We start from the raw sequence: 17,588 nt of genomic DNA on the forward strand, positions 1-17,588 counted from the left end.
GCCTGCTTCTCCCTCTGCCTGTGTCTCTGTGTCTTTCTCTGTGTCTCTTGTGAATAAACAAAAAATCTTTAAAAAAATATTATGATTCAGTAATAACATAAACTTGCAAAACAATATAAACATTGTTTATTTCCACAATAAAAGGAATATAAAAACTTCAAAAAGAAACTGAACAGAGGCTTTCCTATCACTTGGTGTGGATGCTCAGGCCTTCGATGGCACCAGTGCAGTGGAGGCCAGGACTGCATCCCGGCAGAAAGGGGGATGGGCCGCAGTAAAACAGTCAAAATGAGAACAAGGCGAGAAGTGTTTCGGGAGCCAATTTTTTTCTTCTATTTAAGAGACCGACCTTGATTCTGAAAACTGTGTCCTTGCTACTTTGGGGAAAAACCACAGTGAATAGCTACTCTGTGTTGGAGAGGTGAGTGTCACAACACCGCCCGGAGCCTTGGCAGGAAACCAGGACAGGGAAAGCCACATGAAGAGGTACAAGCGTGGGGCCAGGCTGACTCTGGTGCTGGGCAGGGCATCCGTCCCAGAGAAGGGGCTGCAGGCGGCACAGAGCACCAGTGCCACCACCGCCACCAGCTGGCTGCCGGACCGGGCCGTCCGAGGCCTGCTCTGCGCTTCCTGGACGGCTGTCCTGGACGCCTCTTCCTCTGCACGCAGACCCAGCACAGACTGAAGATGAGAGATTTATGATCATCCCACGCCTCTTCCAGTAGAGGAGCTCCCGGCAGATGATAAACGCCACCCTGTTCATGGTCCACAGGCCCCTGGTAAAAGGCGTCTGGAAGTGCTGCCCTCACGTCACTGTTAGCAAAGTCGAAGTACAGTGATGACAGGCGCAGCTGACGTCCTAAGGTGGTACAGGAGTTAGGAGCCCAACCCAGTTCAAACTGCTAACTCCGAAGGCTGGGCAAACAGGCAGTGTCTCCGAAAGCAACCCTGGCGTATGCCGGGACTGCTTGCCAATGCCTCCGTATTCCTGGCACGGCCCCGGCAAGGGAGAACAAAAGGTCTGGGTAGTGTTCTGGAATGAGCCAAATGGTATTTGCTCAACACTCTGATAACAGTTCTTTGTTTTTCATAATAGGGCTTTCTTTAACATTAAAAAAAAAAATCCACTGGGTCGTCCATAGCCTGGGAAGCATGATCAAACATTTCCGCAAGTGCTCCCGCGTCTTAGGTATCAAAGCTCTTTTCAAATGCCCTCGCTGGCTACTGGTGTGAACCGAGGATTTCCTCCCCCGGAGGCCCCGCGGGCGGCCGAGCCTGCAGACTCGGGGCAGCTCCGGAACCAGGACCGAGAGGCATAATCAGCATCATCCTGGGACGAGTGTTGGTGCCACGCTGCAGACAGCCTCACCGCCCTGTCACTAAACGCCTCATCTCAAAAATAAAGGTACAAGAAGGGAAAATTACAGGAAAAACAAAGCACAAGAAGGAAGGAAACAAATTTACTGAAAACAAATGTAAATTCTTCAAAGCCTGCACATCACTGTCCGTCTACTCACTGAACTCTCGGCCCGCAGAGCCCGACGGAGCCTGAGGACGGGGGCGGCTGCGGGCTGGGCAGGGAAGCCCGCGCCCGCCCTTCCCTCCGATGGCCGAGCACCGCCCAGGGGACGCCCGGGGTCGAGAGCTGGCCACGAGGGTCGCGCCCGCCGCAGGACCCGAGAAGACCCGGAGAGGTGCTCAGTTAAGCGAAGCAGTGACCCTCCCCGCCGCGCCCTCGGCGTGGCTCTGGGACGGCGGCCGGGGGGTGGAGGGCGGCCTGGGCGGGAGCCACCTGCCCGGCACCCGGCCGGCACCCGGCACACAGACACCAGGTCTCAAACCCGCCTGGGACAAGGGTCTTGGCCATGGGGACCGAGCAGGCTTACTCTCCAGTCACACCCCCACGGCTGCAACGGAGGGGCCTGCTGCTCGGTGGCACCCCCTGCCAGGGCCGGGGCCCCACGGAGCACCCCGCGGGGGCCAGGAGGGCATCTGCTGCCAGCATGGGCGTCACCTCCCTGCACCCGGCGCCCAGGCTCAGGGAAAGCAGCTCACCAGCACCCCAGCTCACCCACATGGCACCACCCCCCACGGCACCCCCAGCTCACTAGCGCCCCCGCTTGCATGCCCCCCCCAACGCTGGGGTGCTCTGGAAGGGAGAGCACTGGGGCTCTGCCCCGCGCTCCTGGCCTGGGATGCCTCCAGCTGCTGAGCTCCACTCCCCGCAGGGACAGAAGGAGCAGCACGAGGGCCCCAGGCCCCTCTGGGTGGGGGCACCGGGAACCCACAGCCCCGCAGTAAAGGCGGCTCAGGCTCTAGGAGGCGAGGAGCAGGGGGGCTCCGCTGGGACGGAGCGGGGGGCTCGGCAGATGCAGCCCGACAGTGGTTCATGACCTTGTCTTGTCGCCCTCCGCCAAGGGAGCAAACACAGGCTTTCTTCTGTGTCACCTGCCCAGACTGAACCTGTTCAAAAGGAGGCTGCAGGCGGTCTCTAAGGTGGGGACTTGGTGCTCCAGACACGTCTGAGAACCTGAAATCCACCGATCCGACCTACAGTTAGAGCGGACTAAGTCAGTCTACCGTCCAGGAACTTCATAGTCAGTCCTGACAGACAACAACTCTTACGACCTAAACTGACTTGAACCAGAAAAGTCTGTTGGAAAACACTCAAATACATGAAGTATATAAAATAAAAACAGAATACTCCCCCTCTGCACCCCCTCCAGCATCGCCTCCCCAAGGCAGACACAGTAAGTACGGTCACTCTCCAAGCTTGTCTCTCTGTGTATAAATTCACATCTTTGTCCCCAAAACTGGGTTTTCTCAAATTAAAAATGTATCATGGCACTGCTGATGGGAATTTGAAAAGACCCAACAAAGTGGAGAGACGTGCCAGGCACTCAAGACTGTGCAGACGCCCACAGTCCTCAAAGTGACCAGGGACTCCACATAATCCCCGTGGAAAACCCAGCTGGCTTCTCTGCAGAAACTGACACGCTGACCCTCAAATTCAGATGGAAATGCCAAGGACCCACGAAGGGGCAAAACAATCTTGAGAAAGGAGAACAAAATGGAGGACTCACTTTCCAGTTCCAAACCATCCTATAAAGCTACAGGAACGAGGACTGTGTGGCAGTGGGGGCAGCACAGGCCCAGATCAATGGGACTGAATTCAGAGCCCAAACATACACCCCTACATTTATGGTCAGTTGATTTTTGACAAAGGTGCTAAGGCAACTGGACAGCCACACACAAATGACGTTGGACTCCTACTGGATGCCATATCCAAAATGGATCAAGAATGTAAAGGTAAATGTAAGAGAGCTACAAATATAAAACACAAGAGAAAATCTTTGCAACCTGGGGTTGTATGACAGCAAAGCATGATCCATAAAAGAAAAAAACTGCTAAACTGCACCTCATCTAAATTAAAAACCTTTCAGCTTCAAAAGATCCCATTAAGAAAATGAAAAAGGAGCGCAGCCCGGGTGGCTCAGCGGTTTAGCACTGCTTTCAGCCCAGGGCGTGATCCTGGAGACCTGGGACTGAGTCCCATGTCGGGCTCCCTGCATGGGGCCTGCTGCTCCCTCTGCCTGTGTCTGTGCTTCTCTCTCTCTCTCTCCCTCTGAATAAATACATAAAAATCTTAAAAAAAAATTGAAAATGAAAAAGGAAAGTCAGACTGCAAGAAAGTATCTGAAAACCGCATATCCAATAAAGGACTTATATCCAAAATATATAAAGAATTCTTATGACTCAATAAGACGACGACGACCCAATTAAAAAATGGGCACAAGTTCTGAAGTTCACCAAAGACATACGCGTGGCTAGTAAGCCTGGGGAAAGACGCTCGACATCATTAGTCATTAGGAAACCAACAGGCCCGTGCTGCTGCGAGGGGCTGTCGGGCAGTGAGGCACTCGGCAGCCTCCCACGAGATGCGGGGACTGAGCTCCGCTACTGCCCGCTGCACCAGCCGCAACTGTCCCCTGACACCACCCGTGTCCTGGGGGGCGGGCAATGACATCACCCCAGTGACAACACTGGTCCAGGCCCATTGTCCCCATTTGCTTTCCTGCTCACGGGCACGCAGCGGCTTCCCAGGCCAGATGCTGATTCTGTCTGAATTGCCGTGGCATTCCCACGCGGGACGGCACGGCGGACAGTGATGTTTCCACTACCGCAGCGAGCGCGGCAACAGACCTCCTCCCGCACAGGGCTGCTGCCGGGCCCCCGGCCCGCGGTGGAGGAGACCGCTCTCTCAGCGTCATGGCCTGTCAGCAGGCGCGGCACCGCCAGGAGACACGCGGGACGGCCTTCCGCGGGGACAGGCCCGGCGGAGACGGAGGCCGCCTCAACTGTGACCTCTGCGTCTGGCCCCCAGGCTGAGCACCGACGGAGGGGGAGCACAGCCCGGGGCTCCTCGTACCTGCGGCTGTGACATGTGGGGGAGTAGCGAAGGGTCCCCAAGCACCGGGAGGGAAGGGAAGCTCCTCGTTTTGCCAGAGCCTCTGGCCTGGAGGGGACAGCGGCTAGGCGGTGGCTCAGGCAGGGAGATCACTAAGGCCAGCTGCTCCAAGAACGCTGGGGGAGGACAGAGCCGGGCCGCACGATCCCAGAGGCCTTTGCACCTTTTCTAGTCATGACGACAGACAGCCGGCCTGCGGCACCGAGCTCCCTGTTCTTACGGAAGCCTCCGACCGTGTGCAGGCAAGGACCTCAGCTCCCCACCCACAGTCCAGGGCAACAAGGTCGCACAGGCCACAGACTCGACCTGAAGAGGCGGACTGTGATGCCACTTGTCTAAAAGGATGATGATCCCCACTGGGTGTTATTCTGTATGTTGGCAAATTGAACACCAATAAAAAATAAATTTATTATTGAAAAAAAAAGATGATGATCCCAACAAGTGAAGCGTGGCTGGCCCAAGAGCATGAAGCCATGCCGGCCACGCAGCCCCAAGGCCCCCATCTCTTCGACTGATGGGAAGCCCCGGCCCTCTTCCTGGCCATACGCTCAAACTCCACCATAAGCTCAGCTGACAGCATCAGAGCTACCTTCTACTTTTTTTTTTTAACTGATTTTTTTTTTTGAGGGGAATGATTAATTTTTTTTAATTTTTATTTATTTATGATAGTCAGAGAGAGAGAGAGAGAGAGGCAGAGACACAGGCAGAGGGAGAAGCAGGCTCCATGCACCGGGAGCCCGACGTGGGATTCAATCCCGGGTCTCCAGGATCGCGCCCTGGGCCAAAGGCAGGCGCCAAACCACTGTACCACCCAGGGATCCCTGATTTTTAAAGTTTTTATTTAAGCGCTCTCTACACTCACATGGGGCTTGAACTCACAACCCCAAGATCAAGAGTTGCACGCTCTTCTGACTGAGCCAGCCAGGTACACCGGAGTTGCCTCATCATCAGGGAAGAGGCTGTGGCAATTTTATTCTTTCGTTCTCCTCTTGTTCATTAATTTGCTGCGTTCCCATCATACACCCTCCACCTCGTTCTCTCAGGGAGATGTGGGGTCACCTGGGACACACCTGCATCCTCAGGCAAGAGGCACTCAGTACCTGCAGCCCAAGCACCTGAAAAGATGTTTTCCTTAGGGCACAGCCAAGAAGAGATGGAGGCCCCACGGGTTAGCACTGCTACGAACGTGGCAGCACTGCGCCTCCCACGAAATGAGGCAAGCATAGTCTCAGAAACACCAGTACAGAGGACACTCCGGAGACAATTAAAGAATAAAAAAGAGAGAAAGAAAACCTATCACTAAGGAATAAAACTCAGCCAGCTGTCTGCCAAAATAGCAGCGTGAGACCGATCAATGGGAGGACAGTTAATTCCTTAATAGACGTTTTAAGAACATTTGTAAACGGCCTCTTGTTTGTAAAAGGGTCTGGAACGGGACCAAGACCCACAGGCTCACCAAACCCCGAGGCAGGGGAACTCCATACTAATGCAAAAGCCTTCTTCAAATGTAAAAGCACTGAAAAAGCTCTTATTACTTTTTTTTAATTGAGGCATAATTGACACACAACATTACGTTTCAGGTGTACAGCGTAAGGATTCACTACAGTTAACCTAGTGAACATTCATCATGTACAAAGTTACAAACTTCTTGTGATGGGAACCTGTAAGATTTACTGTCTTGAAGACTCAAATACCTACTACAACGTTACTGACCATACTAACCATGCCGTCTGTTCCTTTCCCCAGACAGATTTATTCTCTAACTGAAGTCTGTACCTTTTGTCCTGCTTCACCCTTTTCACTCACCCCCAGCACCTCTGGCAACCACCAATCTGTTCTCTGTATGAATTTGGGGTTGTTTTTTTGTTTGTTTGTTTATTAGATTCTACCTATAAGTGAGATCGCATGGTATTTATCTTTCTCTGAATTATTTCACTTAGCATAATATCCTCAAGGTCCATCCACGTTTTCACAAATGGCAAGATTTCATTTTTTATAGGTGTTACTCGTGTGTGTGCACGTACATGTATATACACACTCTACCTTTTTTTATCCATTCATCCATTGGTAGAGAGCAACTCAGGTTGCTTCCATGTCTTGGCTGCTATAAGTAATGCTGCAGTGAACATAGGAGTCGCAGGTATCTTTGTGAATTGGTGTTTTCACTCTCTTTGGGGTAAATACCCAGAAGTGCAAATGCTGGGTCGTTCCTCAAGAAGCTATTTTTAGCTATTGAGGAACCTCCACACTGTTCTCAGGAGCAGCTGCACCAGCTTGCATTGTGCTCGAGGGATCCCCTTTCTCCACATCCTCTCCAACACTTGTTTCTTGTCTTTTTTTTTTTTTTTTAAGATTTTATTTATTTATTCATGAGAGATGCAGAGAGAGAGAGAGAGAGAGAGAGAGGCAGGGTCCATGCAGGGAACCCAATGCAGGACTCGATCCCGGGACCCCAGGATCACACCCTGAGCCGAAGGCAGGCGCTAAAGCACTGAACTACCCAGGCATCCCATGTTTCTTGTCTTTTGTGTCATATCCACGCTGACAGGTGTGAGGTGATGCCTCATTGTGGTTCTAACTGCATTCCCCCAATGATGAGTGATGGTGAGCACCTTCCCATGTACCTATTGGCCCTGTGGATGTCTTCTTTAAAAAATGTCTATTCGGATCCTCTGCCCATTGTTTGATTGTTTATTTTTTTGCTATTGAGTTATGTGAATTTCTTTTATATTTTGGGTACTAAGCCCTCATCAGAGCTATGAATCACAAATATTTTCTCCCAATCAGTAGGTGGCCTTTTCATTATGTCCATGATTTCCTGTGCTATGCAGAAACTTCAGCTGACATCCTACTTGATTTCTGCTTTTGTTGCCTTTGCAACTAAGTACTAATGTGTGTTTTCAAAATATTGGTTTTAATTTTATAGTGTTCATCTAAAATTAGTAATAGTTACCCTAACAAGTTTAGTTAGCCTAACACTTTTTTAGAAACCATACGGGAAGGCTCACATGTCCCTTTAAAAGGCTTCTAAAAAAAAAATTTTTTTTTAAATAAATAAATAAGTTTTAAAAATAAAAAAAATAAAAATAAATAAATAAATAAATAAAAGGCTTCTAAGTCTGCTGATGGGCACAAGCCAGTATCTTGCAAGATGGAAGCCCTGCCAGGGGCCCACTGACCTGTGCGCTCAAACCTTCCAACAACCCATGTACTCTACCAGGCTGGCTGCCCAGGTGGCATGCACAGGTGCCTGCCTGAACACAGAGAGAATACACGGGGTTCAGAAAATGGAAAAAGGGGGTACAAATCAAGTTTATGTGATGGAATCTCTGCTTCCTAAAAAATAAAAGGATCTATGGCTGACACAGTGGACAATGCCATGTTCCATTAGACGTAGGACACTGCTGAGCAGGACTCACCATCCCACTGTATTGCTTTCAGGGACAAAAGATACAATAGCAGTTGAGACACAAATACAGATTGTAAAGACATCCTCATGCCAAAAATATTTAAACACACAGAAAATAATGGGCATCATAGGCTCAAGCAAGTAGAGTATTACAAATTATCAGGAGACATCGTGCTTGCTGTATTTTCTCTGGATAGTATTTATTGATGATTTTAAAAATATTTTGCTTATCAAAAAAACTTCATTTTCTCATTGATTTCCATGTATTAATCTAACCTCCACAGACAACATGTAGCAGCAATCTGTTTCTAAAACTTATAAAGCATTGAGACGCCTGGCTGGTGGCTCAGGTGGCTGAGGGTCTGCCTTCAGCTCAGGTCCTGATCCTAGGGTCCTGGGACAGAGCCCTAGGTCTGGCTCTCTGCTCAGAGGGGAGTCTGCTTCTCCCTCTCCCTCTGCCTCTGCCTCTCCCCAGCTCCTGCTCTCTCTCTCTCTCTCTCTCTCTCTCTCAAGTGAATGAATAAAATCTTTTTCAACATAAAAATTAAAACACATAAAGCATTAAGAACTAATGAGATGTAGGCACTGGGCAGATTCACAAAGTGTGATGATGTCTGAAGTGCACGCTTGCCCCGGCCCCTCCCATACAGTGTTTCTCAAGCCAACAGAAATCCAACCCCAACACCTGCCAAATGATTGAACCATCGATTTTACTAATGAAAAAAGTGGAAGACTGGGGATAAATTTCAACTTAATATATTTTAACTAACCACATTTGTTAAAAATATAGTAAGTCTACAGATGGCCAAAAACTATACATCTAAAGTACAAGGAAGGCAAACAAAGAGCCTAGCTCATAGGACCATTGAACACTCTAGAATCAGGGGTCCATCTTGGCTCTTTCTAAGTAACATCACTAAAGTGCAGTACGAAATCCACTCCTGATCTTTGTATAACAGGGCCAGAAACCACACTGCTCGCCTCAGAACTAAGCCACATTCTGGGGTCAGGGGCAATGGGAGGCCAGATGAGGTGCCCAGAGAAAGAAGCAGCAGCAGAGGAGAAGCTCCACAGAAGTGGGGGCGGGGGGGAGTGCACATGGGGCGCAGGGCTGGGGGCTCACCCGCCAAACACACCCTCCCACACCCCAGCCCCTCGTCCTAAGGGGCCTTTCCTCCTTAAAGCTTTGAGCTCTTAGGAACTTCCTGAAGTCAAAACCCCCGACAGTGTCTGAAGCTCACCCTGCACAGCCACACAACATTCAAAACTTAATACTGTAAAACTCTACAGAAATGAAATCGACTAAACCTTTGACAGGCTCTAAGGAAACATTTCTCAGGATACACATCTGTGCTCTTTTCTGCTCTCAGACTAGCAGACTAAATTCAAGAGATGAGCAAAGTCTTTTTTCTAAATGGACACTTCTGAGCACAGCCCGCTGCTAAACAGACTCAAAGGTCTGAAGTCCAGGAAAGGCTCGAAAACTAGTTACACATAACTAACTTACATGATCAGTGCCTCCCACTCAAAAAAGTTCTCTTCATTCATGGGGCCTGCAGGGGGGGAAAAAAATCCACAATTAACTTGGAAGGCAACATTGGCGGTTAGAAGTGGATTATACAGAGGTTAATTTCAGTGCCTTACCTGCCACAATTCCTTCTGGAGGATTCAGTGTTAATTCTATAAAATGAAAAAGTAAAACCATTATGAAATAGAATGAACATTAGGTTAGCATTTTAACAAAACTTTTAAAAGCATATAAAACTAAAAATTAGAGTACACAGTAAAATTCTGTTTCCCCCAAAGTGCGTGCCCATCCCAGTTACGTTTCTAACAAAGACTATATAAACTCTATACCAGCAAAAAGGAGAATTTTTAAGGTATAAACCCTCTTGTTTTACAAATGAAGAAACAAAAGGGCTAATTATCAGGGACACCTGGGTGGCTCAGTGGTCTTGTGGCTGTCTTTGGCTCAGGGCTCAGCGTGTGATCCTGGAGTCCCACTCCCTGCATGGAGCCTGCTTCTCCCTCTACCTGTGTCTCTGCCTCTCTCTCTGTGTCTCTCATGAATAAATAAATAAAATATTTTTTAAAAAAGGAGGTGGGGTAATTATCTTTCAAAAATACTCCTGCTAGTTATTTTGATTAAATTTCATAAATCAAACATTGTCTATTATTTTCCTAGTGAATGGTATTTCCCATCACTCTAAGAGGCGTCACAAGTTTTTCCGCTCATGAAGCAGTTCATGGAGCTCAGATAGGCAGGCTGCTGGCCCCCAGGACCGCTCCACCAAATCTGTGAGCCCCCTTGTGATGCTCCACGCTGTCAGATCTGAGCACTCCGTGTAAACAAGTAGGCAGCAGCATTTGGCAGCAATTTCCAAAGGTCAGGGGCTGTTGAAAGATGAGGCCCAGCCCTGCCACTAAGAAATGCCATTTCAAGTCCTGGCCTCCTCATCTTTTATATGGAAAGCTCCAAAATGAAACCAAAGCCACACAGAAATGTGGAAAAGCAAAGAGCACAAGATGAAAACAGTCGAGGGCAAGAAGGGTGGCCACTGGGAGTGAGGAATCTGGCCACAGATGCACTTCCTGTTGGGCCCAAGTGCTGACGACATCACCAGTCTAGTAAGAACCAGATAAACAGAAGATAAACTAAACCAAAAACTGGTTCTTTGAAGGGACATAAAATTAATAAATCTTTGCCAAATAAACATAAGCCATAAGGCTCAGAAAAGAGGAAGTCAAACTGCCATTACGCACAGGTGCTATGCGCACATATGTACAAGGTCCAGAAGAATCAAGAGGCGTTGTAAGAAAAAGTGTTTGCCAACACTGCTGACTACGAGGTCCAGACATGTAACTGAACTGTGCCTCTATGTAGGAGCAAGCTAGAAAAATCTTTAAAAGATGGCAATCGTAATGGGAAAATGTAGAAATAAGTTTTTAAAAGATGTCAGATCTGTAACATAGCAGAATTGTCAGAGCTTTAAAGACTAATCGGAGCAAGTTCATGGGTCGAACCCTCAACATTATGAAGTTGTCAACCCTCTTCAAACCGAGTCTATAGATTCCGTACAACCTCAGCCAACATCCCAACCGGCCTTCTTCTTTGAGTGCGACAAGACAATTCTAAAAGATACACGAAAATGCAAACAAGTGAGCACAGCCAAGACACTCTAAGAAGAGTAAGTTGGGAACTCCACCTAAGGGTATCAAGGCTTATTACTAAGCTCTGGTGAGGCCGTGTGACAGTGAGGAAGTGGGTCAAGTGGACCAAGGGACCAGGACGGAGAGTGTCCGGAAGCAGACCTGTGCAAACACGGCGGGAGCCCTGACCACCACGGGCCCCCCTCTTCCTTGTTCCCTTAGTAGCCTTCCTTCTCCAGCTGCCCCTCTTTAAGAACACTGTGCGCAGACCTATAACATACAAAGCATGTGCCGACTGTATACACGGTCATAAGGCTTCGAGGCAACAGCAAGCTACTCGTAGTTAAGTTTTTGGGCAAAGCTAGACATATATTTTTGAATGTATAGGGGTCAATGTCCCTAACTCCAACAGAGGTAAAAGGGCAGTCTTTTCCACAAATGATGCTAATATTTAAGCAGAAAAAATAAAGTTTCTCCTCCTACACTACCAAACAAAAAAATTCAAAATCAAAATACATAAGAAAAAGGAGAAAGGAGGCATGTGAATAATAGAAAATCTCCATCCTGGTCTCTGTCCCCAGCCCCCCAGGGCCCAGTCCGGCACTCCTTAAGCCCTCCTCACTTCCTAAGTGACCAGAGCACTCAGAGCGTCTTCTGTCCTAATGAGGTGATGCAGGTGGACTCCTGGATGGCTCCTGGGTGGGGGCTGGAGGCCAGAAAGAGCAAGAAGGACTGGAAGCTCCCAACTTTCAGGCCCCACCCCACCCCCCACCCCAGGGAGGGGGAAGGGCTGGCAATGGAGTCCATGCGTCATCTCAGGCCCCCTGGTGGAAACCCCCGTAAACCCTAACAGGATGGGGTCCAGAGAGCTTCTGAGAGGGTACACATGTGGCGGTGCTGGGAGAGGGGTGCACCCACAGAGGGCATATAGGTTCTATGCCCTTCCCACATACCTTATCCTATGCACCTCTTCTAGGAGTATAACCACACAGTAAAGTGTGCACATGTGTGCACCAAGAGATGTGTCCAAGAATCCAGGCAGCAGAAACACTTAGGATTCTAGGAAGCCACCAACATGCTGCCGTGCAGAGCAACTCAGAACAAATTATTAATGACCCCCCCCCCCCCAGGAACCCACCTCTGGAAGAAAAAGGGGAAATGAAATATATCTCTGGATGCAATTAGGCAGTTTGGTACTGCAACACTTCACATTCTCCCTAAAGAGAGAAAGCAGACGTATACCAAGGATAACAGCGTGAAGCAAGAGCAGCATGAGAACTCATCGAAGTCACAGATGGGAGATTCCCGGGTGGCTCAGCGGTTTAGCACCTGCCTGCAGCCCAGGGCGTGAGCCTGGCTGGAGCCCTGGGATCGAATCCCAAATCGGGCTCCCCGCATGGAGCCTACTTCTCCCTCTGCCTGTGTCTGTACCTCTCTCTCTCTCTCTCTCTCTCTCTCTCTGTGTCTCTCATGAATAAATAAAATCTTAAAAAAAAAATCACTGATGAAATGCCGCAGTGAATCTAAACCTGATAAACACAGCACAATTTAAATATTTCACTATCGCCATGAAAATACTGCTCCAGCAGCTGGTTGGAAAGCTTGTGTTCTCTCTTTTGCTACATAATTTGATGTACTGAAAAGTACATAGTGACAATTCTTCTTGGCCCTCTGGAGCTTTGAGGAGCAGTACAAAGCCTCGGGCAGTGGTCTGAGCCAATAGGACTACAAGTGGCCAACCGTTAGCTGTCAGCTATGCTGCTGTCTGCCAAGCACTCTCCAGCCAGTGGACACGCAGGGGCGAAGAACAGACAAGGTCCCTGCCATCAATGAACTTATGTGGTAGTGAAGGAAGACAGGTAGGAAATAAGGAAACATGTGAACAGAGTGTTTCGGATACCGAAGAGTACAGCGAAGAAGGTGATAGAAAGACGCAGCCGCATTAGTTTCAGGCGTGCAACACAAGGAGCTGGTATCTGTATACTGAAATGAGCACGGTAAGTCTAGGTGACCTCCACCAACACGCAGTCACAAACTGTTTTTTATGATGAGAACTTCCAAATGTACAATGCAGCATTATTAACTATAGTCGCCATGCTGTACATTACCTCCCCAGGACTTATTTATAACTGAAGTCTGTACCTTCTGACCACTTTTACCTACTCTGTCTACGGCTACCCCCCACCCCCCATGGCTACCACCAACCTGTACTATCTGGAGTTGTTTTTCTTTTTTTTTTTAGATTCCTTATGTAAGAGAGATCATTTGATATTTGTCTTTCTCTTATTCCACTTAGCATAATGCTCTTAAGGTCCATCCACATTGTCACAAATGGCAAGATTTCATTCTTTGTTATTGCTGACTACTACCCCATTGTATGTATGCAGTGAATTCATAGCAGCATTATTCACACACAGCCAAAGAACAAACAAACAAAAAACACAACACCCAAGTATCTATCAATAGAAGAGATCAAGAGATTGTGGTATAGTCATACGATGGAACAAAAATGCAAATAAATGATACACCGCTACATACAACGTAAAGCTGTGCAAAACGGGCACCTGGGTGGCTCAATCTGAGCATCTGCCTTCAGCTCAGGTCATGATCTCAGGGTTCTGAGATCAAGTGCCACATTGGTTCCCCGCCCAGCGAGGTGTCTTCCTCTCCCTCTGCCCCTCCCCCTGCTCAGGTGCTCTCTCGCTCTTGCACAAGGTCTCAAATAATAAAATCTTTAAAAAAAATAAAAAACAAAATAAATCTTTTAAAAACCCAGGAGTAGGGATCCCTGGGTGGCGCAGCGGTTTGGTGCCTGCCTTTGGCCCAGGGCGCGATCCTGGAGACCCGGGATCGAATCCCACGTCGGGCTCCCGGTGCATGGAGCCTGCTTCTCCCTCTGCCTGTGTCTCTGCCTCTCTCTCTCTCTGTGTGTGACTATCATAAATAAATAAAAATCAAAAAAAAAATAAAAAAATAAAAAAATAAAAACCCAGAAGTAGAGGGAATGGGCAGGTGGTTGGAGAAACCAGTCTGAAGCTCAGGGGAAAGAAACAGTATAAACTTATGTGCACAGGGAACAGATGGAGCCGCTGAGGACTGAGGGAAGTGGCTGGAGCAGTTTTCCTAGGGAACACTTGTGAACTCAGGTGTCCCTGCCAGGTCTTCACAGTGACTGGGGCATGCTACTGCCATTTAGGGGGAAGGGACCAGGAATACTCAGCCTTTCACCCTAAACAAGTCCTACACAAGGAAAATGATCTCATTCAAATCGCCAACAGCTGCTGTTGAGAAACCCTGACCCAGGAACCAGAGCAGGTACAGGTGAGAGGGAGTCCAGAGTCCAGAGAAGGCGGGGAAGGGAGGGAGCAGTGCGGGCTCGGAGAGGCACCCAGCAAACGTGTGCAAGAGGGCGGAATCCCAGGAGCATGAGCAGGAGTACCAGGAAGGCTGAGCCCCTCGGATGTGGCAATACAGACTCTGTCTCAGTCCCCTCGTGTCTCTCCAGGACAGCAGGCCAGGAGAAGGGGCCCAGGGGAACCAGAACCCAGCTCGCCAGGCCCAACACACCCAGTCATCTGAAATGTAGTCCAGTTTTCATGTCTAAAGTCAAACCACATCATTATAAGGAAAAAAAAACAAAAAACAAAAATTAAAGCAGAGGAGTTACAAACTGCAGGGTGGGAGGGAGCAGGGGGCCTGAAAGCAAGGCAGAGGAAAGACGGCACTTGTCCTCCCAGAACCCTGAAGGGGAGCTTACCTCCCAAACAGCTGGCTTTCTTCCTCATCTGCGGCCCCTGGGAACCTTCCCCTGTGACACCCCACCTTGGGAGGGGCAGGTGGTCTACACTGAGGGCCCTTGGACCTGACCCCGCTGCCGCCGGCCCACCCACACCCTTATTCAACAGTGACACCTGCTGTCAGGGAGGTGGCACTACAGTGACAGCGCTCCCCAGAGCGGAGGGAACCTTTCCCGCTGGCTCCTCTCAGTTTTTTGTTTACAAAACACACATGCACAGAGCTTCGGGTTTACTGTAAAAGCAACCAAAAACAAAAAACAAAAAACCAACTCTAACACGATCAGAGAAATCTGCACAAACTATGCTGCTGACTCCCTGAGAAGGTTAATTTGTTAAAAACACTTTTTTGATAATGGTGTAAAAAATAGCCACCACACAAAATGAAATATAAACTCAACCTCTGACCCAGCAACCCTGTCTGAGAATCTACTCTAGAGACAGATGCACTGGTAAAAGTAGAAAAAGATGCACGCATTAGGCTATTCATTTCAGAATTAATTGTAATAGCAAAACATTGGAAATTTCACCTGAATATCTATCAATAAGGGACCAGTCAAATAATGATGTATCTACCAATGGAGTATTTCACTGCTACAACAAGGAAAGATGCAAACCTCTATGGAAGAGTGTACAATGAACCCCCAACACAGACTAAATGGAAAAAAAAAGGGGGGGGAAGCTTATAATGAGGGTCTGTAAAGAGGAGATTAAGTTAAAATGAGGTTACTAAGGGCCCTGATCCAATCTGACTGGTGTTCTTGGGAGATCAGCACACAGACACACACAGGGGGTTGACCACATATATGTCATCGAGAAGAATATATGATTTATATCATATGAGGAAATCTTAGCAATCTCATTTTCCTTAGACAAGGATTTTGTAAACATAGAAAGCATGAAATATTTTAGGAGTAAATAAACTGGACTTACAGTGAAATTAAAAACTCCTCTGCTCTTTAGAAGGGACCCTGATGGAGATTAAAAGTCAAGCCACAGCAGGTGCCATTCAAGGGATACAGAGCTTAAGTCACACAAAACAGAAAAGTTCTAAAGCTGTACTGTACAACATGCATATTGTTAAGAATACCATAATGTACACTTAAAAATTCTTAAGAGGGTAAAATTATGTTTTCCTACCACAATTTTTAAAAAAGACAAGCAGGACACCTGGGTGGCTCAGTCAGTTAAATGTCTGCCTTCGGCACAGGTCATGATCCTGGGGTCCTGGGATTGAGTCCTGAGATGGGGCTCCCTGCGATAGGGGTAATCTACTTCTCCCTCTCCCCCGCCCCCCAACTCCTGCTCTCTTGCACTTACTCTCTCTTAAAGAAATAAAATCTTAAAAATAAAAAAGGCAAGCCACACTTTATAGGACACTACTTACAAAATATCCAACAAAAGACTAGCAGCTACATCATATAAAGTGTTACAACTTACTAATAATACACATTAAAAATAGCAAAAGACTGGACACTTTGGATGGCATGTGAATATACAAAACACAGCAGCACCCCAACTTTTAAGATACCCATGGATAGACAAGCCCCCAGAACACTTAACTTTAAAATTCCATGGGACTCACATCCTGAGGCCCACAAGACCAGGAGCAACCTACAAGACCTCCCCTTAACGGGCTTGCACACTGGGACTCATCCACCCTAGGGCCCAGCTCAGAGGCAGCCCGTGGACTGTACCCAGACTTAAGTGAAGGAGGCTCACCTGCTTGTATCAGAGGGCCAGCCTGAGAGCAAGAGCCTACTGGAACACTCTTCTCTGTGGACGGAGACTGGGGCGCCACCCTCACCCTCTGTCTTTGCTGTGCTCCAGGGCTCCAGCATTTCCCTGAAGGGAGCTTTTACGTGTATCTAGTGCCCTGATTTCTATGGCTGTCACTGGTAGGACACCTTTTGATCACCCAGCTCTGGAGGCCAGGGAAGCTTGAGTTCCTGGTCCCATGAAACTGTAATTATCAGTGTCACACAGAAAGGAGCTCACACTCGTCGGGTGCCCCAAATTTTATGACTGTTGCCAGGGGACATCTCCACATCACCTGACTCTGGCTACCAGCTGGATTTATGCTGTGGGTCCCAGAGGACTCTAACCAACGGAGAAAGAGTTCTTAAACAGCTACCACCCCAAGGGAAAGCAGGAAGCCACAGATTCAGAAGCCTGGTCTTTCTGTGCAGGAGGGCCTTGCCCTGGGCATGGAGTCTGTGTGAGATTCTCTTCCTCCCTCTCCCTATGTCCCCCTCCTCTCTCTCTCTCTCTCTCTCTCTCTCTCTCTCTTAAACAAGAGTGAAGACTACAACAGCTGACCTGAAATATAGACTAGATGAAGCAGAAGAAAGGATCAGTCAGCTTGAAGTCAAGGCAGTGGAACTCAGTCAATCAGAAAAGCAAAAAGAGCTTAGAGGCTTATAGAACAGGAAACAGACTAATATTTGGATCATGGGGCTTCCAGAAATCTTCTTGAAGAAGTAATGGCTGAAAATTTCCCTAAGCTCAGGAAGGAAATAGACATTCAGATCAGAAGAACCTAGAGAGACTCACACCAAGACACATTATAATTATATGTCAAAAATTAAAGACCAGGAAAGAATTTTAAAAGCAGCAAGAGATGGGGTGCGGCAGAGGGGAAGGAAGATAAAAATAAATAAAGGCAGCAAGAGAAAAACAACTTATTGCATATGAGGAAACTCCCCTAAGTCTATTGGCAGATTTTTCAGTAGAAATTTGCAGGCCAGAGGGACTGGCATGATATATT

General features: G+C 48.1%; 1 protein-coding gene across 4 annotated transcripts in view; it reads right to left on the bottom strand.

The window, feature by feature from the left end:
* The window catches only part of UBE2G2 (ubiquitin conjugating enzyme E2 G2), a 38,488-nt gene that overhangs the window by 9,622 nt on the left and 11,278 nt on the right, over positions 1–17,588 (bottom strand). For 2 of the 4 annotated variants that reach the window (XM_055313344.1, XM_055313343.1), the window contains exons 2-3: positions 9,522–9,557; positions 9,385–9,430 (exon numbers count right to left, since the gene is read on the bottom strand). The exons of 1 other annotated variant lie outside the window; for it this stretch is intronic. In XM_055313344.1, the coding sequence (XP_055169319.1) occupies positions 9,385–9,430; positions 9,522–9,557 (82 nt within the window). Of the gene's footprint in view, positions 1–9,384; positions 9,431–9,521; positions 9,558–16,543; positions 16,677–17,588 lie in introns of those variants that run through there. One more of the 4 variants, XM_055313345.1, reaches the window with a different exon arrangement.

The sequence above is a fragment of the Nyctereutes procyonoides genome, unplaced genomic scaffold (assembly GCF_905146905.1).
Source record: "Nyctereutes procyonoides isolate TBG_1078 unplaced genomic scaffold, NYPRO_anot_genome, whole genome shotgun sequence".
In the NCBI taxonomy this organism is placed as follows: domain Eukaryota; kingdom Metazoa; phylum Chordata; class Mammalia; order Carnivora; family Canidae; genus Nyctereutes; species Nyctereutes procyonoides.